General features: G+C 45.3%; 1 protein-coding gene across 3 annotated transcripts; it reads right to left on the minus strand.

Moving 5' to 3' along the window:
• Positions 1-571: 571 nt before the first annotated feature.
• LOC121549866 (alanine aminotransferase 2-like) lies at positions 572-14,157 on the minus strand. Of its 3 annotated transcripts, none has more exons than XM_041861818.2 (12): positions 13,881-14,157; positions 11,477-11,685; positions 3,866-3,955; positions 3,657-3,765; positions 3,427-3,560; positions 2,999-3,242; positions 2,808-2,887; positions 2,552-2,688; positions 2,200-2,374; positions 1,901-2,056; positions 1,626-1,738; positions 572-1,386 (listed from the first exon to the last, which is right to left on the minus strand). In XM_041861818.2, exons 2-12 carry the CDS (start codon positions 11,612-11,614, stop codon positions 1,296-1,298), a joined length of 1,467 nt encoding a protein of 488 aa, XP_041717752.1. In that variant the 5' UTR covers positions 11,615-11,685; positions 13,881-14,157; the 3' UTR covers positions 572-1,295. The 3 variants fall into 3 exon arrangements, with proteins under 3 accessions (XP_041717752.1, XP_041717751.1, XP_041717750.1); XM_041861817.2 differs by lacking the exon at positions 13,881-14,157 and adding an exon at positions 11,958-12,271; XM_041861816.2 differs by lacking the exon at positions 13,881-14,157 and adding an exon at positions 11,785-11,888.
• Between the last annotated feature and the right edge of the window lie 210 nt (positions 14,158-14,367).

Consider the following 14,367-nt stretch of genomic DNA (forward strand, 5'->3'; position numbering starts at 1 on the left):
TGCTCGTTCTGTGCGTGACTTCCTGCAAGACAGGAATGTCGGTGTTCTGCCATGGCCAGCGACAAGCCCGGATCGCAATCCCATTGAGCATGTCTGGGACCTGTTGGATCGGAGGGTTAGGGCTAGGGCCATTCCCCCCCAGAAATGTCCGGGAACTTGCAGGTGCCTTGGTGGAAGAGTGGGGTAACATCTCACAGCAAGAACTGGCAAATCTGGTGCAGTCCATGAGGAGGAGATGCACTGCAGTACATAATGCAGCTGGTGGCCACACCAGATACTGACTGTTACTTGATTTGGACCCCCCCTTTGTTCAGGGACACATTATTCAATTTCTGTTAGTCACATGTCTGTGGAACTTGTTCAGTTTATGTCTCAGTTGTTAAATCTTGTTATGTTCATACAAATATTTACACATGTTAAGTTTGCTGAAAATAAATGCAGTTGACAGTGAGAGGACGTTTCTTTTTTTTGCTGAGTTTAGTAGGTGACATTGCCATAAACATTGCCAGAGCATACTTTCAGCTTCCCACACTGGCGTGGTGCACAGACAAGGCATGAGCAAACCAAGACATAGAAATTACAATTTTATTTATATTTTTACAATTTATGATAATCAACATTGGTTATTAAAAATACTGTAACTACATTGACTATTCATCGTACACACAGTAGTTCACAGTACCCTTTTCAACGCAACATCCATTGCACTCCCTCTGGTATACAATAAAAGCACACCTCTGACAACTATTTACTGATATTAGTACCATAATGTTGCTGTATGTCCTGTAAAACCCTCAACTGACGATCAGTTATAGTCATGAACTGAAAATTACTAAAACGAACATTATCATATGTACACTGTGCAGATGCTGCCTGACCAACAATTAGCTCAAACAGAACAGCATGCCAGGTACCATGCAAAACAGTTTCTTAACACATTACTCCCCTTTTAAATGTCAAGTCTAGGACACTAGAGGGGAGAGATTCGAACAGGTGGTGTGTTGGTAACACACTGGCACTCTTTCAGTTGGATATTTTCACCATTTCTCATCCAGTTTCTGAGGAAGTGGGGTGGGGTTTTGTTACGGACCGGACCGGGAAGAGGGGTGGGGTTTTGTTACAGACCAGACCGGGAAGAGGGGTGGGGTTTTGTTACAGACCGGACCGGGAAGAGGGGTGGGGTTTTGTTACAGACCGGGAAGAGGGGTGGGGTTTTGTTATGGACTGGACCGGGAAGAGGGGTGGGGTTTTGTTATGGACTGGAGTGGGAAGAGGAGAGGTGAAGGCGAGTGGGGTTATGAGAACTCCTCTGTGAACCACTTATGAAACTCCCTGATCTTTTCCAACACAACCTTCAGCTTTTCAGTTGCAGGTAAGATGGTCATCCTACACAGAGAAAAAAAAGAGTGATAGAGAAGAAAAGTGTTTTCTTAGCATGAACATCACCAGGGGCAGGGAATACTGGCTTAGACAATGTAGAGTAACAGTGGACAGGTGATAGCCTGGGTACCAGTCTGTTTAGCTATCATTCTACTCCTTGTCATGCAAAACATTTTTGACATGACAAGGAGTGGAATGATAGCTAAACAGACTGGTACCCAGGCTAGACAGGTGACCGGTCTAACCTGAAATGGTAGGTTCCATCTCTCTGTCCGAAGCCACTCCCTGGAACCAGGCAGATCCCAGTCTCCTCCAGCAGCTTCATACAGTAGAACATATCTGGAGCCTGGCCTTTCTCCTACACACAGAGATAAAGAAGGTGGAGTCAGCATATGGGCTGAATAACAACAACACAGAAGAGATTGGAATAGGAAGAATCAGACAGCTGAGAAGAGCATCAGAAAAAGGAAAGGAAAGGAGAGAGAAATTAAAAGAGTGGGAGGGAAAGAGAGAGACCGACCTTTGCCGCGTTGATGGCTTTCTCTGGCAGTGAGAGGCGGGGGAAGGTGTACATGGCTCCCTGGACAGGGTTGCAGTGGATCCCTGGGACCGTGTTGAGGACCTGCTCTGTCATCTTGGCCTTCTCAGCCAGGATATCCAGGTTGGCAGTACGCTCCTGTTAAGAGGTCAGGATAATACTAACAAATTGTGACACAAAGTACATACATTTTTTACTGAACAGCACCTGTTACGCTGTAATAATATTGTGACATTTAGGGCTGAATCCTAACTTGACATCCACGTCATGTGTATGCTGACCTTGATGAAGGTGGCGTAGGAAGGCTCGTCAGGCTGAGGGGGATTGACCACCAGGTCCAGGAGGGCCTGCCCAGGGATGGGGGGGCACAGCCGCACAGACACCAGCTTAGTCAGCTGCAACTTCACCTCAGGGTCCATATTAACCACCTCCATGTAGCCACCTCTGAAACCACACCTGTATGACAGGACCACACACACACATAATCATATGGTACAGTAACTGTTACTTGCAGACAACACTAGCATACTTCATTCACATACTATACGTGTCGAGTTTGTTTTTCTAAAAGAGCCAAGTTATGGGGTCAGTCACCATCTGTGAGAATATGTGGGTGTGTAGCTACAGACTTACTCTCCCATGAAGCATTTGGAGGTGGAGTGGAAGGAGACCAGCTCTACAACACTGGAGTACTTTGGTCCCATCTCAAACAGAACCTTCTTAAAGGAGTGGAACTTGCAACCCTCTGCGTACACATTATCCTGGTACACCTGGCAGACACAGAGTGAGGGAGTGATACGTATTGAATATCGTGTCTAGAAGAAACACCTTAGAGAAGGGGTAGAAAGGGTAAGATCAGGGAGAAGAGATCGTATTATTACGACATTACCTCATCAGCCATCAGGAAAAGGTGCTCTTCAGCAGCAAATCTGATCACATCTTCAATGCACTGCCTAGTCTGGACCTGACCTATCACAGTGAAGGGTGACGAGTCCACTAATCAGAACAGAGATGGTCTAAAAACAAGAGACTCAGATCCCTGATGGTAGTGGCTTGGAATATAAACTTGTGTGCACATACCTGTGGGGTTGCCAGGGTTGATAATGCAGAGGACTCTGGGGTTACAGTGCTCCCTGGCTGCCTCGACAGCCCTCCTCAGCTCACAGACGTCCAGGCTCCAGCACTTGTCCTCGTCCAGGTAGTAGCTGACCTGGACAGCCGCCAGCTCAGCCAGAGCAGCAGAGTAGAGGGGGTACTGAGGGATGGAGATCATCACCCCTGTACGGTTCTTCCCCTCACCTGACGTCAACAACTTTAGCATGGTCTATGGAGAGAGAAGATGTGAGGGAGGTAGAGAGGACGGAAGGGGAGAGTCATGCGCTGTTAGATCCAATTCAGCATTGAGAGATGTACTGTATATACAGTAAGTAGTTAAGAGTTGGTTGTAATCAGCATTTTAGTCACACCAGCACAAGTCAAGAACTCAGCACTACAGCCATCAGTCTTACCACTATGGCATCACTGGCCCCGGTGGAGAGGTAGATGTTGTCAGGGTTACTGGGGATTCCACCATCCCGCTTCTCAATGTATTTAGCCACATCCTGTCGTATGATCTCAATGCCTGGACTAGCACTGTATGCACCTGAAATAGATAAAAAGTTCAATGGATATTTATCAAATGTTGTTTATTTTATTTATTTTTACACACTTCCTGCCTACGGTACGAGCATTATTTCACCTATACTTCCCCCTCCACAGGCCTGAAGGATGCGCCGTGCTCTGTTTTTAGCGTCCTCTGGAAACTTGTCGTCTTCTAGGAGATCCGGGTAGGCGCACAGCGCTACAACCTGACGGGAACAAAGAATGTATAGTAAATAGTAATCTATAATAATAATTGGACACTTCGATATAAAATGCACCACAGCTTTAGAACAACAATTAACAGACCTGTCGGAGAAATGTGATTGGTTTCTGGCCCATGGCATGCGCATCACCAATGTTGGCCTTGATGACCTCTGTGAAGGGCTTCTTAACTCCCTGCAGAAACAGAGTTGCAGTTATTACACATATGGTTATCGTGATAATTAAACAGTCACATTTAGTGCATGACAATCCCCAATAGTAAAACTTACGTGCCAACCTCTATGAGTATGACAACTCTAAACTTGGTTTAAAATCCCTGCCTATTCAACCATTGGACTTTGTGTCATCACGGAAGCAAACAGGATGTTAAAGAGGGACTGGAGACAGCTGTGATACTCCCACTGTGTGTAGACTGGGGAGGAGAGGAGATATCAACAATTGGGCTGTGGCTGTGCCGACACCGCTCGCCCCCTCATTCTGTCCCTGCTCAAGCACACTCCATATCCCTCTCCAGTTCTTATAAAACATCATTTCATTCAAACTCATGATACTGGGAAAAAAACAAATGCTTAGAACAGGGAACATTTAATTTGCAATGCAAAGGCTTGATAAACAACATTCAGGCTTGGAGCCTATACAAGAAACCAGAGGGACAAGACCTAGATAGTGGAAACAGTGTAACACGACAATGACAACATGTTATTTTGTGTAGCCTGGTAGATGAGGTAGGCCTATTAGTTATAGAAGAGTGTAATGTGATAAATCCCTGACTACACCCCCCTATGTTTTTACTGTACAGCACCTGGATTAGTGGGATTTAACTTTCGTAGTCCCCTGAGGTGTCATCTAGGATACACAGTACAAAACATAATAGTAACAGTTAAAAGAAAGCCTATGTGATGTCTATGCTGCATTTACAGTCGGAGTGCTCCGACTTCACATCAGTGATCTAAAGGTATGGAAATGAATCCTGGGCTATACTGTATTCGGATATTCGGCCAGTCTGCACAGCGCGTTATCGACCCAGAACATATCAGTTTTTCCGCCGGAATCACTGAATCACTGGACCTTTAACTCCGGATTCATCGCTACCAGCTAGCTACAACAAAACAGACGCTGTGGTCTGGCTAATCATCCTGAGCTAGGCCCATCTCCCGGCTATCTACCTCTCTGTCAACCGGACGGGACCACCTAGTGTTGACACGGAGCCCCGCCGATCCTACACGACTGGTCTGCCGACGAAATCGTCTGATGTGGTTACGACGTTAACCACGAAGATTCCATCTGCTAGCCCCGGCCCGCTAGCAAACGCTAGCCGTGGCCTCTTACTCACTAGTGCTTTACCACCGGACCTTATGATAACTCAGCTATACAGCCGATGTCTGCTGGACTGTTCCTTTTTACGGTACTACATCCTGTTTATGTTTAGCCTCAGCCCAAACATGGTTAGTTTATTGTTGTTTCAGTTATTTCTAATTGTACTATTTCACTGTAGACCCCCCAGCCTAGCTAAACCTGCCTTAGTTAGCTCCTTTGTCCCTCCCCCTATACACGCGGAGACCGACTCAATTGATGCCTCCAGCGATGCTATCTCTTTCATTGTTACCCAACGCTTAGGTTTACCTCCACTTTACTCATATCCTTCCATATCCTTGTCTGTACATAATGCTCTGAATCTTTTCTATAACACCCCGAAATCTGCCCCCTTTATTCTATGTACCCAACGCACTAGAAGACCAGTTCTTAAAGCCTTTAGCCGTATCCTTATTCTAGTCCTCCTCTGTTCCTCTGGTGATGTAGAGGCTAACCCAGGCCCTGCAGCCCTCAGTATCACTCCTACTCCCCAGGCGCTATCATTTGCTGACTTCTGTAATCGCAAAAGTCTTGGTTTCTTGCACATAAATATCAGAAGTCTACTTCCTAAGTTTGAGTTATTCACTGCGTTAGCACACTCTGCCAACCCTGATGTTCTAGCAGTGTCTGAATCCTGGCTCAGGAAGGCCACCAAAATTCTGAAATTTCCATCCCCAACTATAACATTTTCCATCTAGATAGAACTGCCAAAGGGGGGTGGAGTTGCAATCTACTGTAGAGATAGCCTGCAGAGCTCTATCATACTATCCAGGTCTGTGCCCAAACAGTTTGAGCTTCTACTTCTAAAAATCCACCTTTCCAGAAATAAGTCTCTCACTGTTGCCGCTTGCTACAGACCCCCCTCAGCCCCCAGCTGTGCCCTGGACACCATATGTGAATTGATTGCCCCCCATTTATCCTCAGAGTTTGTACTGCTTGGTGACCTAAATTGGGATATGCTTAATACCCCAGCCATCCTACAATCCAAGCTAGATGCCCTCAACCTCACGCAAATTATCAACGAACCTACCAGGTACAACCCTAAATCCATAAACATGGGTACCCTCATAGATATCATCCTGACTAACATACCCTCTAAATACACCTCAGCTGTCTTCAACCAGGATCTCAGCGATCACTGCCTTATTGCCTCGTCCGTAACGGGTCCGCGGTCAAACGACCACCCCTCATCACTGTCAAACGCTCCCTAAAACACTTTGCAAGCAGGCCTTCCTAATTGACCTGGCACAGGTATCCTGGATGGATATAGATCTCATTCCGTCAGTAGAGGATGCCTGGTTGTTCCTTAAAAGTAATTTCCTCTCAATCTTAAATAAACATGCCCCCATTCAAAAATACAGAACTAAGAACCGATATAGCCCCTGGTTCTCCTCAGACTTGACTGCCCTTGACCAGCACAAAAACATCCTGTGGCGTACAGTATTAGCATCAAATAGCCCCCGCGATATGAAACTTTTTAGGGAAGTTAGGAACCAATATACACAAGCAGTCAGGAAAGCAAAGGCTAACTTTTTCAAACAGAAATTTGCATCCTGTAGCACTAACTCCAAAAAGTTTTGGGACACTGTAAAGTCCATGGAGAATAAGAGCACTTCCTCCCAGCTGCCCACTGCACTGAGGCTAGGAAACACTATCACCACCGATAAATCTACAATAATCGAGAATTTCAACAAGCATTTTGCTACAGCTGGCCATGCTTTCCATCTGGCTACCACTACCCCGGCCACCAACTCTGCACCCTCTGCTGCAACTTGCCCATGCCCCCCGCTTCTCCTTCACACAAATTCAGACAGCTGATGTTTTGAAAGCGCTGCAAAATCTGGACCCCTACAAATCAGCTGGGCTAGACAATCTGGATCCTTTCTTTCTAAAACTAGCCGCCGAAATTGTCGCAACCCCTATTACTAGTCTGTTCAACCTCTCTTTCATAACGTCTGAGATCCCCAGAGATTGGAAAGCTGCCGCGGTCATCCCCCTCTTCAAAGGGGGTGACACTCTAGATCCAAACTGCTACAGACCTATATCCATCCTGCCCTGCCTTTGAAAGTATTTGAAAGCCAAGTTAACAAACAGATCACCCGACCATTTCGAATACCACCGTACCTTCTCCGCTATGCAATCCGGTTTCCGAGCTGGTCATGGGTGCACTTCAGCCACGCTCAAGGTCCTAAACAATATTATAACCGCGATTGATAATAGACAGTACTGTGCAGCCGTCTTCATCGACCTGGCCAAGGCTTTCGACTCTGTCAACCACCGCATTCTTATTGGCAGACTAAATAGCCTTGGTTTCTCAAATGACTGCCTCGCTCTGGTTCACCAACTACTTCTCAGATAGAGTTCAGTGTGTCAAATCGGAGGGCCTGTTGTCTGGACCTATGGCAGTCTCTATGGGGTGCCACAGGGTTCAATTCTTGGGCCGACACTTTTCTCCGTGTATATCAATGATGTCGCTCTTGCTGCTGGTGACTCTCAGATCCACCTCTACGCAGACGACACCATTTTGTATACATCTGGCCCTTCATTGGACACTGTGTTAACAAACCTCCAAACGAGCTTCAATGCCATACAACAATCCTTCAGTAGCCTCCAACTGCTCTTAAACACTAGTAAAACTAAATGCATGCTTTTCAATCGACGCTGCTGGCACCCGCCCACCCGACTAGAATCACCACTCTCGATGGGTCTGACCTAGAGTATGTGGACAACTACAAATACCTAGGTGTCTGGTTAGACTGTAAACTCAACTTCCAGACTCACATAAAGAATCTCCAATCCAAAGTTAAATCTAGAATCGGCTTCCTATTTCGCAACAAAGCCTCCTTCACTCATGCTGCCAAACATGCCCTCGTAAAACTGACTATCCTACCGATCCTTGACTTCGGCGATGTCATTTACAAAATAGCCTCCAACACTCTACTCAGCAAATTGGATGTAGTCTATCACAGTGCCATCCGTTTTGTCTCCAAAGCCCCATACACTACCCACCACTGTGACCTGTACGCTCTTGTTGGCTGGTCCTCACTACATGTTCGTCGTCAAACCCACTGGCTCCAGGCCATCTATAAATCACTGCTAGGCAAATCCCCGCCTTATCTTAGCTCATTGGTCACCATAGCAGCACCCACCCGTAGTCTGCGCTCCAGCAGGTATATCTCACTGGTCATTCCCAAAGCCAACACCTCCTTTGGCCGCCATTCCTTCCAGTTCTCTGCTGCCAATGACTGGAACGAATTGCAAAAATCTCTGAAGCTGGAGACTCTTATCTCCCTCAATAACTTTAAGCATCAGTTGTCAGAGCACCTTACCGATCACTGCACCTGTACACAGCCCATCTGAAATTAGCCCACCCAACTACCTCATCCCTATATTGTTATTTATTTTGCTCTTTTGCACCCCAGTATCTCTATTTGCACATAATCTCTTGCACATCTAGCATTCCAGTGTTAATACTATTGTAATTATTTTGCACTATAGCCTATTTATTGCCTTACCTCCATAACTTGCTACATTTGCACACACTGTATATATATTTTCTGTTGTATTTTTGACTTTATGTTTTTTACCCCATATGTAACTCTGTGTTGTTTTTATTGCACTGCTTTGCTTTATCTTGGCCAGGTCGCAGTTGTAAATGAGAACCTGTTCTCAACTGGCTTACCTGGTTAAATAAAGGTGAAATAAAAAAAATAAAAAAAAGATGACATTACTTTCCTTGTTGTGTAGCTAAACAGGCACTGTTTGTTCCCCCAACTGAAACCTAAACCCACAGGATACCTTCCTGCTTTCCTCCTGTAGGTCAATATCAGGGGGCATCTCATGATTTCTGCCAATCAAAATGGGAGGGAGAGAGAGACCCTGTTGTCTGCTGTGTTTATACTCCATTTTACAAACAGAGAGAGAAAAACACCAGAGCTGAATTCCACACAACCACAAGCCAAAACCACCAGTAAGAACCATTTAAAGGGGCAATCTGCGGCTACATAAATGTTTGGACTTGCCTCATGAGTTTAGTTCAACTGTCATACGCCATCAGAACCCAAAATATAAGCTTGTTTTACGCCAATGTTTGTAAAGAATGTAAATGTAAACAAACACTGTCTAGCCTCAACATGGTTAAATACTAATGTTGATATCATGGACGGTTAGTCTTTGCATCCATAGCTCTGTCTATACATTTGAGAGTGGTTACATTTCTCCCAAACAGAGGCGGGGTGACCGGCCGCTTTGTTATCGTTTGACTTTTTGTTATTGATTGGCCCTTTAAATAACTTGAGTTCCACATCCAAAACACTTCTCAGGATTCTTAGAATGGGACACACGACACATGCATGATGAAAGATCAGCTGTTCATTCCTTTCAGATCAGCTGACATTGGCTGCATGTAAATCCAATCAGACTGGTTCATTCACCCATCGCACAGTGCCAATCCCCCATGCCAGTCCTCCTCTCTCATTAGCAGCCCTGTGCCACATTTTAGTCATTTAGCAGACGCTCTTATCCAGAGCGACTTACAGTTAGTGAGTGCATACATTTTTCATACTGGCCCCCTGTGGGAATTGAACCTACAACCCTGGCGTTGCAAGCACCATGCTCTACCAACTGAGCTACAGGAGGCCTCCTGGTTCACTGGTTCTGTATAGACTAGGCCTGGCACAGAGTCAGCCTGGCACAGAGTCAGCCTGGCACAGAGGTTACAGAGGGGAGATCAGGGCCTGGGTAGACTACAGAGGACAAAATAATATTTTGGTGAGGGCCGATTCTCAGAATGAATCACGCGCTGTCGGAGTTCTTCAATGTTATGGCAACCACGGTATGCAAAAAAGGTTTGGTTTATTCATTCCCATTGTTTCAGTTAAGTAACATCAGAAACTGGCTGTTATCTGGCTGTTCATTGTCTCTGGTCTCTTTCCATTGAATGGTTTTACTGAGTCACCATCCCCATTATGTTAGCCTGCTGTGATTCTCCTCATTTAATTACCATACAGGTCTGATCTGACCGGGAAGGTCCGGGAAGGTCCGGGAAGGGACGCAAAGCTCTTCCCTTCTTGGTCTCATCCCTCGCTTGGGTCCAACAATGAGTCTGCTGTTCGCAGTGTGAGAACTGCCAGTCCCCCCCCTTCGGCAGACACCCCTTCGGCAGACATTTGTATGCAGTCCTTTAACCCCCTTGTTATGTGCTCTTGCTGTGAGACACTCTGGATAACGGCATTTGATAAAATGTTCATTGCAGTTCTTCGCAGCAAAGCCTGGCAATGGAGGTAGGTCGCCATAGAAACCTCACTGAGGCTAAACTAAGCCGTTTCCAGCACTCTGCACTCTCTCATTGATCACCTTCATGAAAAGACCCTTGTGGTGCCAACCAGACACACAGGCATAGCTACTAGCTAGCCCCTAAACGAATTGGTCCGTGCTATTCGGGATCCTTGAAACACTACCCCATTGAATTTGAAATGTAAAATGGTTAAGGTTAGGTAAGGGCTAGGCTAATGGTAGGAGTTAAGGTGAGTTAGGGTAGGAACGTCGCAAGGATTCCAGATAGCACTGACCAAAACAAATTGGCCCAATTATATTGACCTAATATTTTCAGTTTTATGCTCAATTTGCATTTTATCTAGAAAAAGTCACTGGAAAGTCAGCTATAAATTTACAAACCCATTCACTGTATGCCAGTCTTTCGATGCAACCTAGGTGTAAATGACTGACCAGTGTGAGGTGAAGGTATCAGCCATTCCACTTCAAACCAGACTGACCTTAGTCCCATCTGTTGTGCTGAGTTATCAGCAGCAGACTATGATCGATAATGTCAAAAGCCACACTGAAGTCTAACAAAACAGCTCCTACAATATTTTTATCATCAATTTCTCTCAGCCAATCATCACTCATACTTCAGGGATACCCTGGGCAAAGCAAAATTCAGTTGGTGGTACAGTATCCAAAAAAGGTTGGAAACCACTGCTTTAGGAGACTACTGCCTTTAACACAATGTTGTGGTTCAAGGTCAGTTTCTCCAAAAGAGTGAGCATTCGTTTCAGTGCAGTCCCTCATAAAGACCAGTATCCTTTGCATACTTGTGTGTTCGCTCCTCTCCTAAGGAAATAATGGCACTTATCATAGATCACCATCGTCACCAGAGCGCACTATCATCATACAGCTCTACACTGTTTGTCCCAACTCATTCAGCGTGCAGGGTTGCGTAAGTGAGGCACTTTTCCAACGCTTCTGAGGAACAGAGTAGTAGGACCAATGAATGACCAATGCAGTGAAGTTATGTGTTATTGCAAATCTCTCTCTCTGTCCAACAGCACACATTTAATATACCTCTTTGAGCTCCTTTTCAATCTGCGCCGCGCGTTGTACGATTGGACCACGGACAGCATACTCAACCCGCTTTACATTCGGGTTCATTGTGTCCATGTTAAGCACCCTCTCCCGGTGCCCAAGTCCATTTTCAGTCATGTTCGGTTTCTGGAGCTCACACTCTGTTCCGCCGATAACCCACGAAATATTCTGTGAAATTTGAGAGAACTCTGAGGAGAAAGAACGAAGAGTGGTTGGTTAGTTTGAAGTGAGAAACCACCAATGCACACCACACCACACCACACCACACGAGGATGTACAGTACTTGCCAAAGCCAGTATTATTGTTACAACAGAGCGCGCGGTATCTGAACATTGTTGCACTGGAAGACACACTACATACATGTGTGCAAAGGGCCAGCGTTAAATCCTTTACCCTATTTGTCTTACTTTCTTTCAATTACATAAACTGGATTCAAAACAGTTTTGTTATCATGTCTTACCAGAAGCACCCAAAACGCGCGCCCAAACCGTCGTTAAGAGTGTCGTCAGTTCCAGGTCTTCAGCAGGCTGTGATTAGCTCAAACAACTGTTCGGCCACACAAAGATTATGGACGGCTACAATCAGTGACAAACTCCCCCTTCCCAACAGTCGTAGCCCAACCGGCCGGGAGATGGCGCTATTATTCATTTTACGTAGTTTTGCGGCCGGTTGGCCTACAACAGTCAATGCTTTTTAGAAGGAGGTTTTCACGCCTCCTTCAGACTTCTGATATTTAAACCCTAGTCCACACTACCAGACAGGAAGAGGCGAAGCCACCAGGACGGGCTCATTGTAATGGCTGGAATGGAGTAAATGGAGCGGAGTCAAACGTGGTTTCCATATGTTTGATACCCTTCTATTTATTCCATTCCAGCCATTCATCACTTTGGCTGGCTTCTGAGCATGAGGCCTGTGAGAGAAAAAAAATTGAACAATGGGCAATCTGGGATTGGTAGGCCTACATCCATTTCTGTACTTTTCAATGAATGATATAGCCATTGATTCTTATATAATCTAACTTAAAAATGTCTCATGAGGTTAGTTCAACTGTCAATCAGAATACAAAATATAAACTTTTCTCCATTGTTTATAAACATGCCCTTTTAATTCTTCATCTGTTCTTTACTTGCATGTGAGATTAGGTTCTGGGTGCAGAGATTATGGACAGAGAAGTGTTCAAACTTAACCAGTTTTCATACTATTCAAATTCTAGAAATGGATTCACATTGACTGAGCCTATGAATGGGAGCCCAGGGGCTGTTGTTTTCTAAGAAGCTAGGCCGGGCTACTCTGACCAAATAGCTTGGGTGGATTTAAAGAACACTTGTGACACATTTTTTTGTAAAATATAATTATAGATAATAACAAAACATTTAGGGAAGTAATTTTCAATTCTCAAAGGCTAAAAACATTATAATTTCATTGAAAGATTAATATTATTGCCACAGAAACTGAAGAAGGAAAATAATGTTGGCAGACATTCTATGTTTGCTCTTTACATTGCACAGCACCGAAAAGGGCTACAAATTCCTCCATGGCACAGGCACAGCACGCTGTGTCCTCTCAACTGGGCCTCCCCAGCCCTCCTCCTCCCACCCAGGGGTGTAGTGTTACTCTTACTGCCTGGCCAAACTTACACACAACACATGCTACACCCCCACCCCAGGGTCATGGCCCAGCTCCAGAGGTGGCCACCACGACAACACTCCCACCAGCCCCCCTGCATTTTACATTTTAGTCATTTAGCAGACGCTCTTATCCAGAGCGACTTACAGTTAGTGAGTGCATACATTTTTTCTTTTTCATACTGGCCCCCCGTGGGAAACGATCCCACAACCCTGGCGTTGCAAGCGCCATGCTCTACCAACTGAGCTACATGGGGCACACATCAATATCAAACCATTCCCTTGAATGTCAACATCCTAACCTAAATGACTCCTCCTTGTCCTAAAATACCTCTTGTGAGAAACACTGAGGATTATGACAAGTTTGCAATTATTCAGGTCACACATGTCAGTAGTACAATGGTCCTCATCAAACCAGTTCGATTTAAACTGTCCTGAGAAAAATGTGACGTTGCATAGTTACTGCTCCTGGGTAACTGTATGTATTTACATGCTACATAATTATTATATCGATTATTCCACTGGTACTCTGGTATAAATAAGGCATATCCTTTATAACAATTATGTTTGCATAAGTTACAGGCCCAGTGGTGAGCTGAAATCAGACAACATTTTCAGCATGCCTAACAGTGCTCTGGTCCGACCAGGGAAATGACAGCACACTGCATAACCTCTGTAACCCTCCAGTCTAGTCCATGCCTTTCTTATGAGACCTTCACTCCTACAATTAAATCACAGTGAAACAACTCAACACTCACCAGAGAACTGTATCCTCTCTGTGATTGTAGCCACTAGCCAATGGTCAATCAGTGGTCAGTAGAAGCACAAGGGTTCTCTCTGTATATCCCAGTCAGTCAGTCAGTCAGTCAGTCTGTCTGTCTTTGGTTGTTCTCTCGCCACCTTACCCTGACAACCAGGACATAGGACAGACACGGTCTTAGTCTGTGATGTCACATCTTCTCCCCGCCCTCAAGTGACCGATTCTGGCCTATTCAAGAACAGCGTGTGTTAAAACTGAGGAGCGAAATAAGAACCACTCTGCCTGGCCTTTAGCCCGCATGACAGTGGATGAACTGGGCTGTATTCCAAAACCAGCAGCCACAGTTTGGACTGTTCTGCGCTCAGTTTTCACTGTCTTATTATATGCCCATTCACTGTGTCAACTGGTCTAGGATCAGCAAGCATTCTAGGAGGAGAGTGGCAGACGTGGAACATACAGTCCAAGGAGACGGAATGTATGTATGT

The sequence above is a fragment of the Coregonus clupeaformis genome, chromosome 34 (genome assembly GCF_020615455.1).
Source record: "Coregonus clupeaformis isolate EN_2021a chromosome 34, ASM2061545v1, whole genome shotgun sequence".
Classification (NCBI taxonomy): domain Eukaryota; kingdom Metazoa; phylum Chordata; class Actinopteri; order Salmoniformes; family Salmonidae; genus Coregonus; species Coregonus clupeaformis.